Below are 23,560 nucleotides of genomic sequence, written 5' to 3'. Positions count from 1 at the left end.
ATCTTGGTAGGTAAGCTAAGCATGGTTGGAACACATACAGAACCATAACTGTTTATAGCTAAGCTGTGCATAGGGAGCTGTGCCATAATTTGGAAATGATTTGAAGGTACACAACATACACACACATAAATATCTGTGTGTGGACCTATCATATTGCCTCCTTCCAACTTATTGAAAAGTCCCTAAATCTGCTTCTGTACTTTGCAACATGCAGGCAGGGTTAGGGAAACATCTGACTACATGACCATACCCAGACATAAAATAATTACAGCAATTCTGAAACTCTGGAGGACCTCAATTGATTTTAGCACTCATCATTTCACATCTGGCTACAGGTATATAGCCAGATACATATCCAGTCTTGCCTGGTCACTGAAAGCACAGAAGGCCATGTATGGCAGCTTTAGAGGCTTTTCAGTAAACGGAGTGGGGCTTTGGGTACTGCAAAGGGAGGAAGGGAATATCAACTTTTGCAGAAAATGAAAAAGTTCATTGCCATATGTGCATCTCTAACAGAATGCTGGCCTTTGTTATGATTCAAAGGAGATTGCCTGCTATAGTATAGTCTTCCCAGGCTCCTGGTCACTGCCTAGATGGAGTTTTGTACCTTAGATTTTATGTCTTCCACATTTTAGGAATAGGAGGGACTCCATACCATGTCATAAACAGAGGTTTGGTGATCTTATGCAAATAATATCCTCTAGATGTTTTCAACTACAACCTCTGTGAGCCCCAGTATCATAGATATAGTTGTGAATTGTGTGGATTATATCCTCAAACATCTGGAAGGCATCAGATTGCTTGCTCATGGTATAAATATACAGTTTGAATGCTAAATGGAAAAATATTCTAGATTAGAGAAAATTAACATACCTGCTTTTTCTGTTCAATCAAGAAGAATAGAGGGAGTATGTTGTTTGTTTTATCAAGCTGATCTAATGAAAGTACATTAATAGTTTTAATGAGGATTGCATGTGCATTAAAATTGTTTTCCTTTACAGAGAAATGATTCTACAATATGAACATCATTCTGATTCATACTCAAATCATTATGGATATGCCCTAGCTCTGTTCCTTGTGGTGATTCTGCAGACACTTGTCCATCAGGTTTACCATCGTCTTAACATCCTTACTGCTGTAAAAATTAAGACAGCTGTTGTTGGACTTGTATACAAAAAGGTATTTGACTATACATCATAACAGCAGGACTAATTTTAGAACTTACTACATAAATATTCATTGATTATTTATCTCTTCCTTGGGTACAGGCCTTAAATTTATCCAGTTCTTCCAGACAAAAATATACAACTGGTGAAATAGTTAACCTGATGTCTGCAGATATCCAGCAACTCATGGAACTGACCCTCAACCTCAATCTCTTATGGTCAGCCCCTTTCCAGATCCTGCTGGCCATCATCTTCCTTTGGCAAGAACTGGGACCTTCAGTATTGGCTGGTGTTGGTGTGCTATTTTTGGTCATACCTATCAATGCTTTTTTTGCTACCAAACTGAGGCAACTCAAGGTAGGAGATCTCAAATGAGGCATCACTGCTGTTTGCTGCAGTACAGGAAAACAGTAATTGTATGAAATGGTTTACACAGTCCGTCCTTCTGTATAAGGGAATCAGTTCCGGAACCCTCCCCCCACGTAAGGGAAAAACGTGGATGCTCAAGCCCCATTCAAATGAATGGGGCTCATGTCCGTGGCAGTACGGCAGTGGTGCGCGCCACGGGAGCACGCACCATTGTTTCCTTCTGGTGCACGCCTCCCTTCCGGCGCAGCTTCCAGTATATGCTGGAAGCCATGTATAACGCGGGTGCACTGTATCATAAGCTATCTGAGCAAAGGTCCTAGTTGTGTAATGATTCTTTGCCACCCCCTCTTCTTCACTGCAATTCACTATTGTGCCCACCAAAAAGCCTCTTCTGAAGTTTGGAGGAATCTCAAGAAAGGCCTGGAAAGTGTGGGGAATTGCAGTGAAAGGCAAAATTCAGCAAAAACTGGGCACTGATTGATAACAAGCCAATGTACTGAACTAAGGGGATATTGCTAATTGATATATAGCTAAATTTCTCTTCATAATTGTTATGGAACACTATTTAATAATAATAATAATAATAATAATAATAATAATAATGATGATGATGATACATTTATTTGTATCCTGCCCCTCTGAGAACAATCAGGGCAGCTAACAAAGTTAAAAATACAAAACATAAAATCCCTGGTACCCTCCCCTCCTTAAAAAAGTATTAAATCCAATGCAAAAAAAGGGCCAAATAACCCTTAATAACATATTTTACTTTGCCTTTCCCAAATTTTATTCTTTGTGTTCGCATCTGCTTTATCACTTGTATAATATGGTGTCTATTTTGGTTATGTTGCTTTTAAAATGCAACCATTCCTTTTTCATTCAGAAAAACCAAATGAAGAATAGTGACCAACAAATTAAACTCCTAAATGAAATTTTGCATGGAATAAAGGTAAGACAAATGCATAGTCTGTTCAGTGGTTTAAGGAACTTTCTGAAAGCAAAAATCTGTCTCTCTGATGCTTGACCACTAGGCCTTTGGAACCTTCTTTACTTTTATTGCTGAATAATCTTTGGAGGGTCTCCTCTCAGTAGTGGGAGCTGCAGTAAGAAAGGATTTCATCTCCTTCCTAGTTCCACTGACAGAGGGAGATCTGTCAGCTGAACCATCCCTTTGGATACTGAACAAATGATGTATGATTAAAAGGTTCTGTTTTGTAACCCATAGATCAGTTGTGATCACCTAACTTTTAATGACACAACAGTACAGTGGGCCCTTGCCTTATGCGAGAGATCCGTTCCGGACCCCCCCCCCCCGCGTAAGGCGAATTCCGCCTATGCTTAAGTCCATTCATTTAAATGGGGCTCGTGTGCGGTAGCGCAGCGGTGCGGGAGCGTGCGGGGTGCCATGGGCGCGGGCCCCATTCATTTGAATGGGACGTGCTGGCCCTTGTGCCCCATGCGCTCCCTGCGGCTTAAGCGCATACGCTCAAGTCCGCGTAAAGCGCACCCGCGTTATACGCGGGCGCACTGTATTTTATATTTCTTTATATGTTGTTTGAGTCTTCCTTATCTAAAATGCTTGGGAGTAGGAGTGTTTTAGATTCTAGATTTTTTTTTAAAATTTTGGGATACCCATATTTGCATATATGCATATAATGAATCTAAACACACAATTCATTTATGTTTCATGTCCATTTTATAAATATGGCCTGGAGGTATTTTTATACAATATTTTAAAAATAATTTTGTACACGAAACAAAGTTTGTGTGCATTGAACCATCAGAAATCAAAGGTGTCACTATCTCAGCCACCCATGAAAAATGTTTGGTTTTTGGAATATTTTGACATTCTGGATAAAGGAGGCTCAGCCTGAAGTTGCATTTGTTATTTGTTTGTTACTGGAAATATTTATCTTACAGTATTTAATACAGACCCTTTTAGTTCTTCTAAATTCTTCTGAGATGATTGCCATTTTCTTAAATTGTTTACTGTGTTGTGTTTGATGTGTTGACGTAAACTGCCTTGCAAATTTTTGATGGAAGAGAGGGTAATGTTTTCAGTATGGGAAGAATGCTTTAAGATACCTTTGTTTAAAGATATTAAAAGATCATAGAAACACAAGCATATGACCTCTGCCTCTGTGACCAACTGATAAAAGCCAACCATAGGTAAAACTGAAGTTTGGTTTGAAACGTGACAGTAAAGGAATACAATGCCTTTAGATTTCTAGATCTGAATAATTAAAGCTCTCCTATTTCAGTAGGCAGTTCACAAAAGATTTCTACAATGGAAAACGTCTTTGGGATTTTTGTTTTGTTTTTTGCTTTTAGGTGAGATTTCAGAAACAAAAGCCTTCATCAGAACAAACCTGTGTTTACATAGTAGAAAGGGAAGCTAGTTGCTGGCATTCACATACATTTCAACTCATGGATGGGGAAAGTGTAGGCCACTTATGGGCCCCAAAGACCCTCCCCCAAAGTTCTTTCCTAGCCCCTCCTTTCCTAGCCAGATCAGGGCCACAGACTTTGTGGCTGCAGTACTGGCATTTATTAATCACTGTGCCAACAGGGCTCCCCTGGCAGATATGACCCTCTGGCAAAGTGGAGGATGCAGTTGTGTCATCAGCTCAATTACCTGTGTTGGCTTCTCAGCATAGAATGGGACTGGTCTGGGGGCCATTGCAATTTGTATACTTCCACAAATAGCAAAAAGGTCTTGGACAAAACCTATACATGTTTGCCACTTATTTTTTCTGTGCCTGTACAAAACATTGAGCATACGCTGTATCTCAGAATTCTGCAAGAGTATTAAAATATAATTCTCTTTTTAGATTCTCAAACTATATGCATGGGAGCCATCATACCAGAGAAAGATTGTGGAAATTCGAGAATGTGAAATAGATGTTTTGAAATCAACCGGATACCTGACAACATTATCCATGCTGACATTGACTTGTATCCCCTTCCTGGTGCGTTTTAAAACAAAATAATTAATTAATACAGTTGTTTAATCATGTATTCTTTATTCCATTAGATACAAGGTAACTCAGTTAATTTTTAAAAAGCACTTTACCACCATGTGGAATTCAGTACACATATCTAGAATTTTAACCTGATAGTGGTTAAAACCATCGGTGTATGAAAAGATATTTCTAGCAAAGTACAGATATTAAATGGACAAATTTACTTGGAATTAATTTTTCACTGCAGTGTGGGATTTTGTTTTTACGCTTCTCTTTTGAATTGCTGCAAGAAAATGATAATGCTTTTGAATGGGGAGGTGCTGAAAAAGATATGGATGGAATAAAGGGAGTGAGAATAAGGTTTTAGGGAAAGTTTGAGAGATGATACAAAAGCTTGCCTGTTACTGTTCCTTTTATGATAATACTTTCTGTCAGAAAATTTGCTCTTGAATGTTGAAATCCCTTGGAAGCCTAAAGACATGGAAGTTGTCAGAAATTATATTGGAGAAAACCCCCAACCCCATAACAGCAACATAAGAGATAATCCAATGTGTCATAATAAATGTAAAACTTTCCTGTTTATCAAGGCCTTTCGTCTCACTAGTTCTGCCCAAACACTGTTATACATAGATTTCAAAACTTTTAAATCTTTTAATTTTTTTTAAAAAAAATCACATTGTTTAATGTGTTTTAGTATATTTAAAATATTTATTGTTTTTAAAATGTTTGACATGTTTTGATACAATTGTAAGCTGCCCTAAGATGTTTTGATTTAGAGCAGGGAGTAAATATTTTATAAATAAATAATAACTAGCTAGCTAGCTGCTGGATACCAATTGTAATTACAGTTGGATTTACTGGAATAACTTCAGTAACATTAGGAGGAACTTTCTGATAGTAAGGGCTGTTTGACAGTGGAACACACTCCCTCGGAGGGTAGTGGAGTCTCCTTCCCTGGAGGTCTTTAAACAGAGGCTGGATGGCCATCTGTCAGGTATGCTATGATTGAGAGTTCCTGCATGGCAGGGGGGTTGGACTGGATGGCCCTTGCGGTCTCTTCCAAATCTATGATTCTATGATTCTATACTGTAGAAACATAAAACAGTGGATAATTATGAACCCTATTGAAATGAACAACTTCTACCATAGAATCATGCTGGAGAACCTAGAAATGCCTAGAGAGAACACCTCTAGTACTCTTTAGGTCTCTAATGTGACTCTGTAGTCAACCTCTGGTGATAGCATACATAGAATTGCACTAGAGAACCTAGAAAATGCATAGAAAGAATTTATTGGGGGGGGGGTGTAACAGGTAAGTGAAACCATGGGTATTGGCCCCATGGATACAAGGCTCTTACTGTACTCTGGTGGATTGATAAGGTTGGTTAGCTATTAGAACTTTTCCATCTTGTTGCTATGTTTTGGCTTTAATAGTGGCTCAGGCAACATCCTTTGCAGAGCAAATAGTCCAGGTTTATGTATTACTCATAAAACCTGTGCTCTCTTTGAACATCAAAATGCCACATTTTCATTTTAAATAATCATTTTAAATAATCAACAGATGAAATGGTACACAGGGGCTACAGTGTGTGTGCATTTCTGAAACTATCTTCCCCAAATCCTTACTTTGAATTAAGATGTTTTAAATTTCAGTCATGGTAATTATTAGCATTAAACTGAACCAAAGTTGCTCAGGAATTACGACTGGAAATATAACTCTAATCTATGGAGAAATTATGTGTTTGTCTTAAAGGTCTCTTTGGCTACATTTGGAGTGTATTTTCTGTTGGATGAAGAAAATATTTTAACTGCAGCTAAGGTGTTTACTTCTCTCTCCCTATTTAATATTTTGCGACTGCCTTTGTTCGATTTGCCTACAGTAATATCTTCAGTAGCTCAGGTAAATATACAGTCCATATGTGAGGCACAGTGCTTAGTTTTTTGTGGGTTTTTCGGGCTATGTGGCCATGCTTAATTTTTAAATAACATTGTGCATATTTTCACTTTTCCTCATGTTTAAAATAGATCTGTATTTTAGTGCTAGATGAAATTAGGGCACAATCCTGATTTTAAAGGGTTTACATAAATTGCTTAGACATGTAATTTCTTTTAAAGTTATCTTTGCATAGCTTTATGTTTTGAAAAGATAGGTTCATAAAAATGTAAACTTTGATGTAGCACTTTCTTAGTATAATGCGTATGCTGTCTTGAAAGCAGGGGCCAACTACATATAATGGCAAAAGGCCTATCAGTTTTCATACTCTATCTGAGAGGAAACAAGCTCTCTAGGTTGTAAAAAAAGGGGTGTAGCACAGCACTGCTTAAATTTTTTACCCTTGGGACCTCCCCTTTACATCTACATGTACTCATGCATACGTCTAGAAATTTTAGTAAAAAATTGACTCAAAAAACCTGAGTCGACTTATCCACAGGTTACTGTACTTTAATTTTTATAAGAAAGGGAACCATCCCCTGGTGAAAGGCAAGAGTGTCATCTGTTCTGTAAGCACTTACACCCCTTTATATTCTGTCATTAGTGAAGCCTTTAGTATGAGCACAAACAGTTATGCCTGCTGGAATGTTGTAAGTTTTCTGGCACTGCTTTCCTTTGCTTAATCATTTGCATCGTTCATTCTCAGGGGTGAAGCAGATGTCCTGGAACAAGCAGCCAGAAGCTGCTCCAGCTGTGTTCAGAGCAGGAGAGCACTGACCACATGGACCACTCCCAAAGTGGGCTGCCACTGTGGTCCTAAGCCAGTCACCGCCAGGAGCCAGATTTAAACAGCTCTTTTTTGACACAGCTTCAGCCTGCCTTTGGCTGCCTCGGAGCAGCTTCTGGCTTCTTTGGGAACATGCATCATGTAAATGCCATGCCCCCAAAGTGTCCGGAAGCTGCTTCTTTTGGCTCATGTGATTCAGGCCTCAGACTCTTTAACTATAACCAGTAGTTTTGGACTTTTCCTTATTTTGGAAAACTAATCTGTGGAGGAAGGTCCTAAAATAATTTTTAAAATCTGAATTGGCTAAGTTTGCATTCATTTTTTTTTTCCTTCAGACAAAGGTTTCCCTGAGTCGTATGGAAGAATTTTTGTCTTCTGAAGACCTTGACCCTCAAAACATTAACACAGACTGTGCTGGAGGTAAGCCAGGTCAAAACATTCTTCTTTACATGCATAATAATTTCAAACTCAGCCTGATCAGCCTTCTGTTAACTCCAATTATTTTGTTTCTGGATCTCAAGATTATGCAGTTAGATTTGTTAATGCCTCTTTCTGCTGGAAGAAGATTGGAGCCTCGACTTTAAATAAGTAAGGAACCAATTATATTTACAATATAATGTTCAGGTATTATTTCAGTAGGGGTAATGCTGCATTGGCAAGGATGGCTTTTTGCCATCACTGAAAGGAGCTGCATTTTGCTGTTGTTTTTAGAGTGGACAAAGCGCTGGATTGGGGTGCAGCATGCAGTTGCCATAGCCCTGATCCGGCACTGAAAGGGATGGCAGGAAGCTCCTTTGAGGCCATCTATCAAGCCCCTAAGTTGTTAGAGAAGAAAAAAAGCAGCTACCCAGTTTCCATTCTATAGAGCCAGTGTGGTGCCATGGTTTGAGTGCTGGGTTAGGACCCTTGGAGACCAGGGTTCAAACTCCAGCTTGGCCATGGATATCAACTAAGTGACCTTGGGCAAGTCACATCATACTCTCTTAGCCTCAGAGGAAGACAATGGCAAACCCCCTCTGAAACAATATTGCCAAGAAACCTCCATTATAGGTTTGCCTTGGTGTCTTCATAATTTGTAATTGGTTTGAAGGTACACAACAGCAGTAGCTTCCATGCTACTTTGGGACTGAATGGTCCTGAACACAGGTCCATGTTACTAGATTTCTGTAGTGGCTGATGACTCCCATTATCAGTGGTATGGTAAATCGGAGGCATTGGATAGCTTTAAAAGAGCTTCACAAATTACTGTATCTTTTGGGGTGGGATATGTTTTAGTCACTTGGAGAGTTCCTTTTAAGCTAAAGGTTATTATTCAGTGCTCCATTGAAATGAGAGTCACCTACCACCATTACAGTGTATAGGAACATTTATAGGAATACTGTGCTAAAATTAACCATGATTCAGTAATAAACAACAAATCAATTTACTAAGGCTCAACAAACTCAAGGATTTAAATAATAAGGTCCTTAGGATATTGTCATTCTGCAACTCTCATAAACGTTAGCCAGCACAGCCAGTGATGAATGATGATGGAAATTTGAGTCCAACAGTGTCTGGAATGCCTACTCTTAGAGGTGTCAAAAGTAAGGGCATGGGAAGGTGGGAAATTTTGCTGCATAGGCCATGAAAACTCCCCTGCTGCATGGTTTGTACAAGAGCTACTGTCTATGGCTCTTGTAGATAGTAGAAATTAAGTTTAAGAAAATTTGGGATGAGGAAGAGATCATGAGTGGTATAACACTTATAGTTGAGAATGTCACTTTGGAAGAATGGAGGGAGGTTTTCAAGTGTGAGATGAGAAAAGCCTAAAAATGTTTATGGGCCAGGGATAACTATTAAAGGAGGGCTGGGAATTGTGTAGCCTTCAGACCACATGGGTCCTTTTTGGGGAATCCAGTCTCTCTTGGCACCCCCTCAATTTTCCCTCCCTCCCCCCTCAAAAAAACCCTTGGTTTTCAGCTAAAACAAAGTGCTTAGAAATTCACTTAGGAATAGTATTGGATGGAGATCTCTCACAGCAAAACAGCTAAAAAAATCCTTCCTACTCTCAAAACAGTGAACAGAAGTGACCAATGGTGTCTAATAATGACAGTTCCAATTGCCCCGAACAGCAAGTATAACAATTCCAAAGGAGACCAAAATGTCTAAAGCAACAATATAACATGCTATGTGTAATGCCTTTTTAAAAAACAGTGACAACAACAACACTAATATTCTTTTGTATCCTAGGTGATCCAGAGATTCAAGAAGGAGAGATCTTACTATTAAATAAGAAGGGTTATTCTTTGGACCAGCCACAAGAGGAACCTCTTTTTGCATTTTTTAAATAAAGGCAATAAATCTTATTTGTTTTCTTGCATCTTTCTAGACTGAACCTAGAGATTCCAGAAGGTTCTTTGGTTGCTGTTGTGGGCCAAGTTGGAGCAGGGAAATCTTCTCTCCTTTCTGCTATTCTGGGAGAAATGGAAAAAACGGAAGGAACTGCTCAGAGAAAAGTAAACTGGATTTTTTTTGTTCTCATTTCTAGATCTGTTTAACAAAGTTTTTTCTTTAACAAAGCCTTTTAAAGGTTTCTACGTGTTTGTGTTATTTTAAACATTTAGTTCTCTTTCTGTGGATTGTATCCAATCTCTCAACATTTTGTTGTTTCTTTAAATTAATATTGGGTTTAAGCAAGTCATATTGTTCGTGACACTTGCACCTAGAGGGCAGGAAGAAACACTCTTCTGCACTTAATTCAAGTTCAAGACAGTCAGCCTCATAGCAGGATGGCCTTCTGGATCTTTGTGCAGCAGCAGCAGCAGCATTCAGTGAAGCTTTCTCAACAAAGTACATTTGTCATCCAACTCTGCCCATCTCAGCTGGTTATTGAAAAAGCAGGAATTCAAACTGTTTTGGTTACACCACCACCCCTATCCCCACAACCCAGCAGAGCCTTTCTTGAGCAACATGTTCTTTTGGGGTTTTGACCTGTCTTCCTTGTTTTCATTCCATCCTGACTCCTCTATTTGTCTCTTCAGTCCTTAATTGTTCTTAGGTCCCAGTCCCTAGCTTCTTCAATAGTTTCTGGTTTGAGGGATATGACTCAGCACCTCGGATAACTCTTAAATTCTGGAATAAAACCCAGAGGGGGTTCACCACATCTCTGATGAAAGCCACCAGCTTTCCCTATTCCTAGCTTACATCATCCTTCCCATGGACCTGGGAAGTTTCCATAAAAAGAAATGAAATGCAAGTGCATGATTCTGTAGGGCACATCCAACCTAAACTGTGGAATGTACTATAGCCCAGAAAAACTTGGAGTGGAGGCAATGGAAGGTAACCAGCTCAGTATTTTGTAGCAAACAACAAAAAGTTTTCTGACACCTTAAACAATAAATGTTTTGTTTGTTATAAGCTTATGTGGACTGCTGCCCACTTCATCAATATGGACTCCCAAAGGAAAAACTGGGAGTTTGTTTTGACACACGTTTGTCTGGATGCTAACCCCGCAGTAGGACTGAATGAATTAATATATTATTTAAGGTTACCCTCCTTGAAATATTATCATGCTTGGTATAAATCAGTGTGTTTCTTTTCCACCTTCATTCAGGGCTCAGTGGCTTACGTTTCTCAGCAAGCCTGGATACAGAATGCTACTGTACTAGAAAATATACTCTTTGGCTCAAAACTGAACCAGCTGAGTTATGAAAGGGTTTTGGAGGCCTGTGCTTTGTTGCCAGACTTGGACCAGTTACCGACTGGGGATCAAACAGAAATTGGAGAAAGGGTGAGTGAAATCCCACAATTGTACAAAGTGAGGTATGCATTTATTCTGGTTATTAAAATGCTGGATATTAAAATACTGAAAGGACAACTAGGTTTTACTAGGGATCGATCCAAGTAGTTTTCACATTGTTTTCTCCATAACCTTGGGAGAGTGATGTTTCTTTCTGCCTAGCTGAAACTAAGAGCCAGTACAGACTGGCAAAATATGCTGGCTTCCCGGCGGTGTGGGGGCATGGTATACTGACGCCAATGCCACCCTGAAGCTGGTGTGATGCTGTGATGCTGCCCTGCTGCCTTCATGGGAGCAGCTTTTCAGCACTCTGGTGGTGCAGCATTTAGACAACGCAGGAGTGCCAAAAAGCCATAGCAGTGGTGGAAAAGGCAGCTTTTGTCTGGCCCAAAAAGAAGTGACATTTTGCCACTTCGTTTTGGGCCAGAAAAACACCAGATCGGGGCCACAGTGTGTGGTTGCCACGGCCCTGATCTGACGATCAAAGTTGTGGCATCAAGCCGCTTCTTTAGGGCCATATTTTCGGCCCTAAATTAGAAGAAAGGGATAAACCCCAGAACCCACCTCAAAAGTACTAGAAAACAACAGCAAACTCCTGCTGATTGAGTTTGTTTGTTGGAAGCTAATTCTGATAGTGCTGAAGCTGGCTGAGACAGTCGTCATTTCTCGTGGACTATAGCTGCATATTATTGCCATCCTGGTACTGTTTGGATTAAGTGAAGTGAAACATTGCAAGTAAAAACAGATATTAACAGCCTGAGAGAACTCCTATGGGAATATTAACATCTCAGCCTCTAAGGACTTTCTTTCAAGTAGCTGATACAATTCAAAGGCCTATTAGCTGTTTTCTAATTTTAGGGGTTTTCATCCAAGCTTGTCCAGTAAGAATTCAGATTAATAGCTTTGTCAGTTTATGCTTTTCTAATGTATGTTTTTGTTGATTAGCATTATAATATGTGTATGTAAGTTCTAGCGGTGAGCATAAAAATGCATAACAGATACAGAAATTGTTCTTAAGTTAGTCATTACTGCATATAATAATAATAATAATAATAATAATAATAATAATAATCTCTAAAACAATCTTTCAATTACTGTATTAATGTTTAGACATAGCTACACCAGATCCTTAGTAGCTCTTTAGTCTAAGTCTGTTGTTGTTTTCAAGTTGAAACTATGCACAGTGTTTGTTCTTGCACAGTAAATTATGCACAGTAAGGCCATTCTTACATGAAGTGCTATCAATTAGTGGCAAATTAGATACTTGTATCCCATGTAGGCTTCTCCAGTAAAGCTGGCACAATTTAGAAAGTCCTACAGAGCTCTTGTATGTGAGACATGACAATATTTTCAGTGGTTTGACTTGGTAAAAGGCATTTTCCTATGTTTACACAATGAATGGGATGACTCTTCTTTATTTTCAGTCTTGCAAATTTAAAAGTATAGGCTATGTATGGCATAGCCTTCTCTAATAAAATCCAAAAAGCAGACCAAAAATCTTTGCACACAGTATTGTATATTTAGTACAGTGCACCTGCGTCATACGTGGGCGTGCTTTACGCGGCTTTCAGCATATGCTGAAAGCTGTACTGGGAGAAGGGGCAGCGCGTCTCATAGGGAATAATGGGATGTGCGCCCATGGCGCATGCGCACTGCCATGGTGCTACATGCACAAGCTCCATTCCTTTAAATGGGGCTCGAGCATAGGCAGAATTCGCTTTACGCAGGGGAGTCCGGAATGGATCCCCTGCATAAAGAAAGGGCAGTCTGTATAACACGGAAAATGGACTCTGTGGTAATTTTCATGATTAGTCAGTGTGGGGTGACAGGCATATACTGTGATGTAGTACACACTGGCACACATCCATCCCCATCTACAGGTCCAATCTCATGAGCTTTCACCTGTATTGCACTCAGAAGGAGTGGGAAAGCTCATACAAAAGCTAGGGTTTAAATTCCATGCTCAGCCATGGAAAGACACTGGGTGACCCTGGGCAAGCCATGATTTCTCAGCCACAGAGAGAGGCAAACACAAACCCTCTCTGAACAAATTTTGACAAGAAAACCCTATGATAGGGTTATTTTAGGGTTGCCATAAACTGGAAATTATTTGAAGGCACCCAATAACAACACTCACTAGGTTACACCTCCAACAAAAGTATGCCATCTCATTTATTTTTCTAAACTGGAAATGACCAAAAGAGTATTCATTCATTGAGTTAATGAGGGGAAATGTAAGTGGAAGATGGATCTAGGTCTCAGGTACACACAAGAAATTGTGTCCATCTCACACATGGACACGTTACCCATCCCTGGTTTCAGGAACACATCTCTCCATAGATAACATCTCAGTTGGAAGGTAAATATTAAACCTCTTGTTGCAAGAGAGAGAGAGAGAGAGAGAGCGAAAGAGAGCATCCCATCTCTGTAACAATCAGAATCTTTTTTTATAGCTCAGTACGTCCTCTTTTATAGGATCAATTTTTATGTGTTACATTAAAGATAATTCTAAATATGAAATAACAGCCAGCATTTTATTTTTTAAAACAAACAAACAAACAAACAAACATTGTTTGTCCTTTTTATCTGTCTTTAGGGTATAAATATAAGTGGTGGCCAAAAGCAGAGAGTAAGCCTAGCAAGAGCTGTGTACAGCAATGCTGACATCTACTTACTGGATGACCCTTTGTCTGCTGTAGATGTCCATGTTGGAAAACATCTTTTTGAGAAAGTGATTGGGTCCACAGGCATACTGAAAAACAAGGTAGGCAGGAGAACATCTTAGATTTTTGAATATTGTTCACATGTTGCTTCTGTTTTGTAATGTAAAATGTGAACATGATTTGCTTTTTCTGTTTCCCTAGACTCGTGTTCTAGTGACTCACAACTTGACACTGCTACCTCAGACAGACTTCATAGTTGTGATGGAAGATGGGAGAATTACTGAAATGGGGAGTTATAAAGAGCTGCTCTCTAAAGGAGCAAATTTTGCTGAACTTGTTCTGACCTTTGGTGGAGGAAAGGAAGATGAAGAGACATCCTCACTGTCAAGTGAGTAAATAAAGTTGACTTTCATGTGATAGCTTATATGATTCTGTTCAATGAAAACTGAAATCTGTGCTCAAATTGGATAAAGCCAATGTAGATGTAGCAGAAAGATGGTGTGTATCTGTGTCCCTCAATACCTGGAATAACCAAATTTCCTACATAGTGTATTGGTGCCTTATCTGTATCCTTATTTTGGAGAGTAACATATACATATTGGCTGTTATACACATGTAAGCACCTATTTCATTTTAATACTGTTACTTCTTCAGAAAGCTCAAGGGAGAAACATATTGGAATGAATCCTATCGTTAGTAGAGTATATTCATTGAATCAGTTGCTAAGTAGTGAATCAATACTCATATAAATCTCACTGAGTCAATAAGTCTACCTTAGATAGGACTGCAGTAGGATTTAGACAGTTGTGTATCCTTCCACTTTTACTTTGAAAAACCCCTTAAGGTAGTTTAGGTTGAATGTGTGACTGAGCCAAGGTTCTGACCTTTGGTGGAAGAAAATAAGATGAAAAGTCTTAATTTTGCATCACAGAGATGTCAGTCCAGATTCCCCTGTTTTAAGTCCAGCAGTTAATTATCCACTACATTGCTCTGACTGTAAGGAAACTAAGGGGGGATACAGACAGGGAGAAAGGAGTGCCGAGACGCCACCCCTTTCTTCCCTGGAAGGAGGCCGCAGCAGCCAAACTGTGCAGCCTCCGGGAGCCCATAAAACAGGGGTCGGCAACCTCTGGCCCGCGGGCGCCTTCCCACCAGCCCCCGGTCCCTCCTGCCGTCGAAATCGCCGCCAATTTCGGCCGCTCCGGCCGCCATTTTGTCCTTCAAAATGGCGGCAAAGTCTCTGAAACGGGGCTCCAGCAGCCGCACTGGGCTTCTGGGAGGCCCGCTGCAGCAGCCGGAGCCCAGAAACGGGGCTCCAGCAGCCGCACCGGGCTTCTGGGAGGCCCGCTGCGGCAGCCGGAGCCCAGACACGGGGCTCCAGCAGCCGCACCGGGCTTCTGGGAGGCCCACTGCGGCAGCCGGAGCCCTGAAACGGGGCTCCGGCAGCCGCAGCGTGCCTTCCAATGGGCGCCGCCCACCTCCCTCCTGGCTCCGCCCTCCCTCCTCCCTCCTATAAATGGAGGGGCAGGGGGGAAGGAGGAGGAGGCAGAGAGAGAGAGAGAGGGAGGGGGAGGGAGGGAGAGGAGGAGGAGAGAGAGGGTGGGAGGGAGAGGAGAGAGAGGGAGGGAGGGGAGGAGAGGGAGGGAGGGAGGGGAGGAGAGAGAGAGAGAGAAAGGGTGGGAGGGTGGGAGGGAGAGGAGAGAGAGGGAGGGGAGGAGAGAGAGAGGGAGAAAGGGTGGGAGGGAGAGGAGAGAGAGGGAGGGGAGGAGAGAGAGAGGGAGGGAGGGAGGGGAGGAGAGAGAGAAAGGGTGGGAGGGTGGGAGGGAGAGGAGAGAGAGGGAGGGGAGGAGAGAGAGAGGGAGGGAGGGAGGGGAGGAGAGAGAGAAAGGGTGGGAGGGTGGGAGGGAGAGGAGAGAGAGGGAGGGGAGGAGAGAAAGAGGGTGGGAGGGAGGGAGAGGAGAGAGAGGGAGGGAGGGGAGAAGAGAGAGAGAGAGAACGGGTGGGAGGGAGAGGGAGGGAGGGGAGAAGAGAGAAAGAGAGGGTGGGAGTGAGAGGGAGGGAGGGGGGGAGGGAGGGAGGGAGGGAGAGAAAGAAAGAAAGAAAGTGGTTTGAGACAGTGGCATGCATTTTTTGCTGTTTTGTGGCCTTGCCTAGTAGCTTCCATGTTTGCAAATCTTGCTATCGTTATGCTTGTCCTTTGGTATTCTCTTTGCAAAATCCCCCCACATGGACTTGCTTGCTCTTTTCTGGGTTGAGACAGTGGCATGCATTTTTTGCTGTTTTGTGGCCTTGCCTAGTTGCTTCCATGCTTGCAAATATTGCTATCATTATGCTTGTCCTTTGGTATTCTCTTTGCAAAATCCCCCCACATGGACTTGCTTGCTCTTTTCTGGGTTGAGACAGTGTGCATGCATTTTTCCCGTGTTATGGCTTTGCCTAGTAGCTTCTTGCAAATATTGTTATTATTATGCGACTCCGCCCCCAGAGGGTGGAAACTCCACCCCTGACATGTGGCTCCGCCCTGGATAGTGGAAGCTCCGCCCTGGCATGCGGCTCCACCCCAGAGGGTGGAAGCTCCACCCCCCATGTGCGGCTCTGCCCCCGGAGGGTGAAAGCTCCACCCCCCCGGCTTCGGCCCCCCAGTTGTCTGAGGGACAGCAACCTGGCTCCCGGCTCAAAAAGGTTGCCTACCCCTGCCTTAAAAGAACCCGCTTCTGGTGTGTCCTTTTTAGGGTGCATGCCTGGCGCCATTGGCGTCCTCATGCACAACAATAATATCTACACGATGCTGCACCATTTGGGCATGCACCCCATGTACATCATGGCGGCCCCCATGTGGATGGGGGCAAGCCAAGATGGTGCCTGGATGGCGCGGTAGGGCTCAGGAGCATGCGGGTGCTCTACTCTCTCAAGCCCTAAAATTGACCCCAGGCCAGCGCATAATGCCAGCCTAAGCATTTAGATCATGAAAACGCTCCCAGCATTCCTCTTTGTTGGTTGTGCTGGCTATGGCTTTGGTCCAGCAAACATCTGGAACATTTACCCACCCCTAATTTATGTTATACCAAATAAAATGTAAAATGTTTGGTGTGGGCAATATGCTGGAGTTGTTGGGTTAAGTGTGACCCTACTGTCCCAGGAAACATTTGCCATGCCCAGTTTGCTGTGTTTTCATTTCTTTTTGAGATCTTTTTTTTTTCTGCCAAGGGACTCAATAGCAAAAGAGTTTGGGCTTTTTGCACCACTAAGATTCAGATTGTTATTCAGACCTAGTATGTGTAGATCAGAAATTCCAAATATTTGAGCTACAAATTATTTCTGGCTAATGTAGATCATTTGCAGTCAACTGTACTTGGGTACTGCAGAGATGAGGAATCTGAGACCTTCCAGATGTTACACTCTAACATTTGTCTATGCTCAGTACATTGGATCCAGAGGTTTCCTTCCTTTCTGCAACAGTAGTTCCTCCTTTGTGCAAGGGCTTTTTCTGACTAGTGCAAGACTGAATTGGGGCAAAATGGAATCAAATGCTAGAGTTGCTTGCAAATAAGCTCTTTCACAACTCTTTATGGAACAATGCCATTGCCAGAATTTCTTCCATAGGAGCATGTCTGTATCCAACACAATATATTGTAGCTTTTGAAGTGGATAGTTAACATTGTCATTATTTTTTTTAAAATATTTTTCTGTAGAATCTTGTCCCAAAGATATTAAAATAAAAGACTACACCTTACCAAAGAAAATGCAACATCTGGAGCATAAAGATAGGTGAGTACTTAAATATAGGTCCTTGAACTAGTTCATAAAACAGACAAAAACAGGGGAGAGGAACAGAATTAAAATGCATCATGCTTCTGGTGTTGCATTAAGAAAGGAACCAGCACCTGTCTCACCTGTACAGAAATCTGTATATACCAGCTCAGTCTTTTGGTATTCAGCTGGAACAAGGCTCCCTCACTCACCATTCTCAGACTGGATGAGGAGAAGAACAGATCTGAAGTGGAATTTTTGGACTGTTATAGTACTATATAGTTTTGCTTATTGTCTTACTTTCTCATTACAGTGTGACCCCACCTAGACCATAGTGCACAAAATAAGTTGGGATTGTTGTTGTACTTAATAAAATGACTTCCTATTCCAGCTGAAACCATTTGCTTTGCATTTGTCATGTAGCTCTCTTCAGTGTGGATATATCATACATGCACAAAGCATAATCCTTACTGATAATTACATAAATAACTTCGATAATCAGACTGGGGCTATGTCCTGACTCAGTTCACTGATGCCAGTGGAGTAGAGAATCCACTGTTGCTTTTATTCTGAACCTTGAGGAATTATTGAACTTTCTGAATTCTGCCATCAAAATCAGTTCAGCACTTTGGATATTTCCTTTGAAGTCCTCCTTTATGTTCTAAAACCCAAAGCAAATTCACCACTCCAGTGGCTGCTGTGAGTGGGGGTGGGGGGGGTGGGAGAGAGACTTTCAGAATGAAGTGGACTGTAGTATGTAGCAGTAGGTGAGTGTGTTACAGCAGGAAGGAGGATTCGAATAACCCAGTCCCCCATCAATGAAATGGCAATGGATTCTACTTGTTTTACAGACTGGGATTCATATAACATGAAATAATATTTTTTTGCCATTTTTGTTCAAAGGAGCATGTTCTCAATGAAAAAGGAAAAAGTTGCTGTTGGCGCTGTAAGTATTTTTTTAAATAGCTATTTACATCTTCCCAGAATAAGGGTGAGGGTGAGAAATATGTGGTCACGGGTCACTTGCAATCTCCCTGAAGCCTGATTTTGCTAGCTGTGGATATTGGGAGTTATACTCCAAAGTAATCTTTCCAGGCTCTGATCTGAGTGAATGAAAGACTGAAATGACCTGCCATTTCCAAATCCTTGCTGGCTCAAGTAGGAGGGGGCATTCTTGAAATAGGCCCAAAGGCTGTTCGGAGTTTTACTATCCCATGCTATTTGAAACTAATTAATTATACTAGCTCCATTTCTAGGACTTCTTGGGGTAATAGAAGTACTTTGGGTCTTGTGAATCTGAGGCCATATCCAGCCCATAGCTGGTACGCCCTCTTTAGAGATACACCACTAGCAGTTACAGCAATTACATGTACCTTTCAGTGACGTACTAGGTATTCTGGCAGGGGGAAATTTCCACTTCATCCAAACCCCCTCCATGCAGCAATTCAGGATTGCACTGTTACGATTAATGTTCCAAGATCTTCCTGTTTCTGTGTATCATAATAACTCTCATGTGTATCTCTTACACGCAGGTGAAAATGTCAGTTATTTTGAAATACCTACAAGCTTTTGGCTGGTTGTGGATGTGGCTAACCATAGCAGCTTGCTTAGGTCAAAATGCTGTAGCCATAGGACAAAATATGTGGCTCAGCACATGGACAAAAGATGCAAAAGAAATTAAAGATTTTACGGAATGGAAACAGTTAAGAAACTACAAGCTCAGTATCTATGGATTATTGGGATTCATACAAGGTAAACATTTGAATAACTAGACCCTTTTCTTTTCAGTTTTTAGCAACCTTGATGTTCCTTAACTTTAATAATATCAAACTTTTCTTGTAATCAAACAGCATTAACTGATCAGTCATTACATGCAGGCATGTAGTTCATAGTTTGTGCTTTGTAGCAAGCTTTCATGCAACCTCTTTCTTGCTAACTGGGTAGGACTCACAACCAGCATGGTCAATGGTGAGAAATTCTAAGAGTGGAGATCCATCAACCTCTAGCATTTCCCCAGTAGAGAACTGCTGATGGCTCTAGGCAGGCAGGGGAATGTATTTTTTGATGTTTGCATGTTGTGGCACTGTAAACTTCCCACCAGTGTTAAACAGTTGTTTGAGCCTCATGGATATTTGAAGGGCATATTGAACCGAATTCTAAATTTGTCCCACTGAGCTCCACCGTTATTTATTATCTCTTCCTTTCTCATCACTCAGGAGACCAACAGAAAGGGGGAGTTAAAGACTACCGAAGTAATATAAGTAGTGTAGTCAATAAACGGGAAAAGAAATCTGCTCTTCTTTGGAAGAGATGCCTTAATGTGGAAGCAGGTATCCTGTTGTTGGCTGGCATCCCCTTTTCAGTGCTAAATGCCCAGAAATCTGTAGTAGGCTCCACTATTGTACTTTTTTGGGGGTGCACGTGGGGGGATATTATTTACATTATTTAAACATGGATTTTATGTCACTCAGGATGGAATAAAATACATTTGTGTCTACTTTTAGAAACTGAATAAAGCCAAATTGTAACAATCCCCAGATGCAAGGCTGATGGATGGTTAGATTTCCTGGATGGGGAGACCGCTATTGTGAAAAGTGCTAATACTAATTTTTATACCATTTACCCAAGGTCTTTCGGTTTGCTGTGGTTCATATGTCGTTACTAGAGGATTGGTCTGTGCCTCTCGGGCACTGCATCGCCAGATGTTACATAATGTGCTGCGTCTTCCACTCCAGTATTTTGAAACAAATCCTGTAGGTCAAATCATCAACAGGTTCACCAAGGTATAGAACAAATAAGCACCATACAGTGTCAACTTGGGGAGATTGGGTAGGCGCTGATACCTCTCATCCTTGACTCATGGAAAAGTTACCTGCATTTCATTTCCTTTCCTCTCAGGCGGTTTTCCCACCTGGTATAAAAAGATATAGAAGGAAAAGAGCAAAACTTGTATTCATTCCTCATGTTTAGCCATTATCATGTCTGGAAGTATCAACTATAGAAGACATTTTAGAAAGTTTTAAACTTCACTTACCATAGAGCAAGGGCCACTAAGTTCTTCTGTCCCATAAGAAATACCAATATTTACCAAATGCTCCTGGGCTATTCCTGAGCTCCTGTTAAACAAGCATCAGTGCCAAACTTGGACACAACTGGAGAAAGCATAGGCAACCAGCCAAAAGGTGGGATATAGTTCTCTGCTGGTTGGTTCAGTGAGAGTTGAAAGCCTGTTTCTACAGGTTGAGTCTCATTTTTCCAAAATGCTTGGGATCAGAAGTGTTTTGCATTTTGGAATATTTCCATATACCTCATGAAATATCTTGGAGATGGGACCCAAGTCTAAACATGAAATTTATTTATGTTTCATATACACATTTTACACATAGACTGAAGGTAATTTTATATACAATATTTTAAATAATGTTGAGCATGAAACAAGTTTGTATGATGAATAAGAAAGTAAAGGTGTCACTATCTCAGCTACCCATATGGACAATTTTGGAATATTTTTTATACAAGCATGTGGAGTAGAGAAGCTATCCTCAACCTGGTACTTCCTCCAGATGTTTTGGAATTCATCTCCTATCAACCAGCATGGCCAGTGATCAGGATGGCTGAATATCATGTGCCAAAACATTTGGAGGATACCAAGTTGGTGAAGACTGTGACAGAGTGAGAAGTGAGCATTTTTAGTTTTTTGTGGGTTTTTCGGGCTATGTGACCATGTTCTAGAAGAGTTCCTTCCTGACGTTTCGCCAGCATCTGTGGCTGGCATCTTGATGCCAGCCACAGATGCTGGCGAAACGTCAGGAAGAAATTCTTCTAGAACATGGCTACATAGCCCAAAAAACCCACAAAAAACTATGGATGCTAGCCATGAAAGCCTTCAACTTCACAGTGAGCATTTTCTTCTTTAAATATATGTATGAGACGGAGGTTTTCATAATGACTTCAATTATTCTTGTGCACTATTGTAGGACATGTTTATAGTTGATATACGTTTCCATTATTATCTACGGACTTGGCTGAACTGTACCCTGGATGTTGTTGGAACGATACTTGTAATTGTGTTTGCATCACCCCTTTTCATACTGGTGGTGGGTCCATTGGGCTACTTGTATTTCACTATCCAAGTAAGTTTGCTAAAGACATTATTCTTGTTTTCACAATTTCATTTTGAGAATTATTTTACCTTGTCACAAATAGATAGGGAATGAGATTCTCTTGGGAAGCTGACCTGTATATCACAATGCAGAGAAAAAATTGCTGTTTATAATACTAATAGTATTGTTATCCCTAGTTGTAAAGGATCTAGAAGGCCCAAAGCAAGCTTGTTGCAGACAAGCCAGATGAAGGCTATGTTGAAAGAGCTTCCATATACAGTGGTCCCTTCCCTTACGCGTATGTTCGAGCCTCATTAAAACTAATGGGGCTCATGCATGCGGTGGCTTTCAGCATATGCTGAAAGCCGCGTATATCGCAATCACATATGATGCAGATGCACTATAGTAGAACATCTCCCTATTGGAGAATTGGAACTATACCATGTTTATCAGCACTTGGAGAAACTCATTACTAATCACCAGTAATTACTTCCTTTCCCAATATCTGAGCAACTATCACATTACTTATGATTGTAACTGCAAGCTATTTCTTATTTTAAAGAGAGAAAAAATTCTCCATTTGCAGTAGAATTAACCTTTTGGTTATTGTGATGGATTTTCTCAGCAATAAGTATTGTTGTATGTCTCCTTTTCATTCAAAGTATTTGGGCCTAGGCTTTAGAAATACCTGTTAGAGATTAAAATGCTAGAAATAGATTTTGATCACCACAGCCACCTGGACCTTTGGCCTCTCTATTGGGGTATTGCTGTAGAGCACTGGCAGGCAACTGTGTAGGAGACTAGAGGGTTGCATTAGCCCCTCAGGAAGCCTTGGAGGGTTGTAACAACCAAAAGAAATAGTATCTAAATGTGACTTCATTTTTAAAGGCCTACCTTGGGCCTGAAATGGCCCAAGGGGGTCTACAAACATGGTAAAAATGTACCCCACACCCCTAGATAAAATGGCCTTGGAGACTGCATGCAGCTCATGGGTGGCATGTTGCACACTCCTATTATAGAGATTATTGTGTTATGGACCTGCACTTCAAATTTGCCCATCACACCACTGATCCACACAGAACTAAAGTTATGACCTTATCTGCTGAACATGATGTCATTTTGCAGCATTATCAATATAACAGCTGTTAACCATGTCCATGAGTTTCAGTCCCTTGCTGCTTACAGGTATTTTTAAAGACAATTTTTAAAAATGCATGAACAAAAAAGGACCAACAAATCTATTGCTTTTTGGTATCAGGCTACTATTTTCTTCCAGCCAATGTAACATATAGGGACAAAATATCCTGTGTCATTTTCTGGCCAACCTTGATGTGGTGAAGCCAACATGAAGTACTTCAGTTGTGGATGATGTGTTAGCAGCAAAGTGCGAACAATGTAGCTCCTCCTTAGCAATTTCTATTGCCTCTTGACCTCCCCAATATTACCAAAATAAAATTAAAAATAAAAAGTCCCACATTGAAGATCATGCCTCCTACAACTTGTTTTGTTCTCTCCAAAGTATCTTTCTACAACCATCTCATTTTTCAGTTTTGTTTGAGTTCAACCCACAAGGGCATGAATCAATAGAAAATAGCTCCCAAGCTCTCTCCATGTGTTTTGTGTGGAATTCTCAGTTCTTTTGGGAATGAAAAAAAGTGTGAAGATTTACATCTCTCACTACCAGGTGGCTGATTTTTCTCTTTGCGACTGAAACCACCACTGTGCATTAATCCAGAAAGTCCCCTACCTACTGCCTGGGAGACACTCCAGTGCTGGCATTGCAGACTGTCCTGGCTTTTTCCTGGCAGATGCCTAGCAACAGGGCACATGAGTGGCTGACAAGGATAGCCGGGAGGTCTCCAAACAGTTGGTAGTGGTATGTGGAGACAGCAGAGTACTCACTCTACCACTCACTACCCAAGAAAGGAGTAACAACTTGCCTCATGGTATGACCAGATTTGCTGGAAAATGTCAAAGTCATTTCAGCCTAAACTGATGAAAGATTCTCAATACCACTTCAGTATACACCGCAAAGGCCTGATCGATTA

At 41.1% G+C, this 23,560-nt stretch overlaps 1 protein-coding gene across 1 annotated transcript in view; it reads left to right on the top strand.

Annotated features, from left to right (window-relative positions):
- LOC149319675 (multidrug resistance-associated protein 1-like) overlaps window positions 1-23,560 on the top strand; it is a 52,267-nt gene that overhangs the window by 12,032 nt on the left and 16,675 nt on the right. Inside the window, exons 5-20 of the mRNA XM_089508437.1 lie at window positions 1,002-1,179; window positions 1,269-1,523; window positions 2,419-2,484; window positions 4,367-4,504; window positions 6,252-6,398; window positions 7,554-7,638; window positions 7,740-7,806; window positions 9,587-9,713; window positions 10,811-10,987; window positions 13,593-13,760; window positions 13,861-14,047; window positions 17,352-17,427; window positions 18,313-18,355; window positions 18,942-19,161; window positions 20,038-20,192; window positions 21,387-21,542. Of these exons, the coding sequence (XP_089364563.1) occupies window positions 1,002-1,179; window positions 1,269-1,523; window positions 2,419-2,484; window positions 4,367-4,504; window positions 6,252-6,398; window positions 7,554-7,638; window positions 7,740-7,806; window positions 9,587-9,713; window positions 10,811-10,987; window positions 13,593-13,760; window positions 13,861-14,047; window positions 17,352-17,427; window positions 18,313-18,355; window positions 18,942-19,161; window positions 20,038-20,192; window positions 21,387-21,542 (2,245 nt within the window). The remainder of the gene's footprint in view (window positions 1-1,001; window positions 1,180-1,268; window positions 1,524-2,418; window positions 2,485-4,366; window positions 4,505-6,251; window positions 6,399-7,553; window positions 7,639-7,739; window positions 7,807-9,586; window positions 9,714-10,810; window positions 10,988-13,592; window positions 13,761-13,860; window positions 14,048-17,351; window positions 17,428-18,312; window positions 18,356-18,941; window positions 19,162-20,037; window positions 20,193-21,386; window positions 21,543-23,560) is intronic.

Source organism: Sceloporus occidentalis, unplaced genomic scaffold (genome assembly GCF_023333645.1).
Source record: "Sceloporus occidentalis isolate IW3139 unplaced genomic scaffold, rSceOcc1.0.p SCAF_2, whole genome shotgun sequence".
NCBI classification, from domain to species: domain Eukaryota; kingdom Metazoa; phylum Chordata; class Lepidosauria; order Squamata; family Phrynosomatidae; genus Sceloporus; species Sceloporus occidentalis.
The sequence above is the reverse complement of the archived record's forward strand: the minus strand, read 5'-3'. Positions and strand labels throughout refer to the sequence as shown.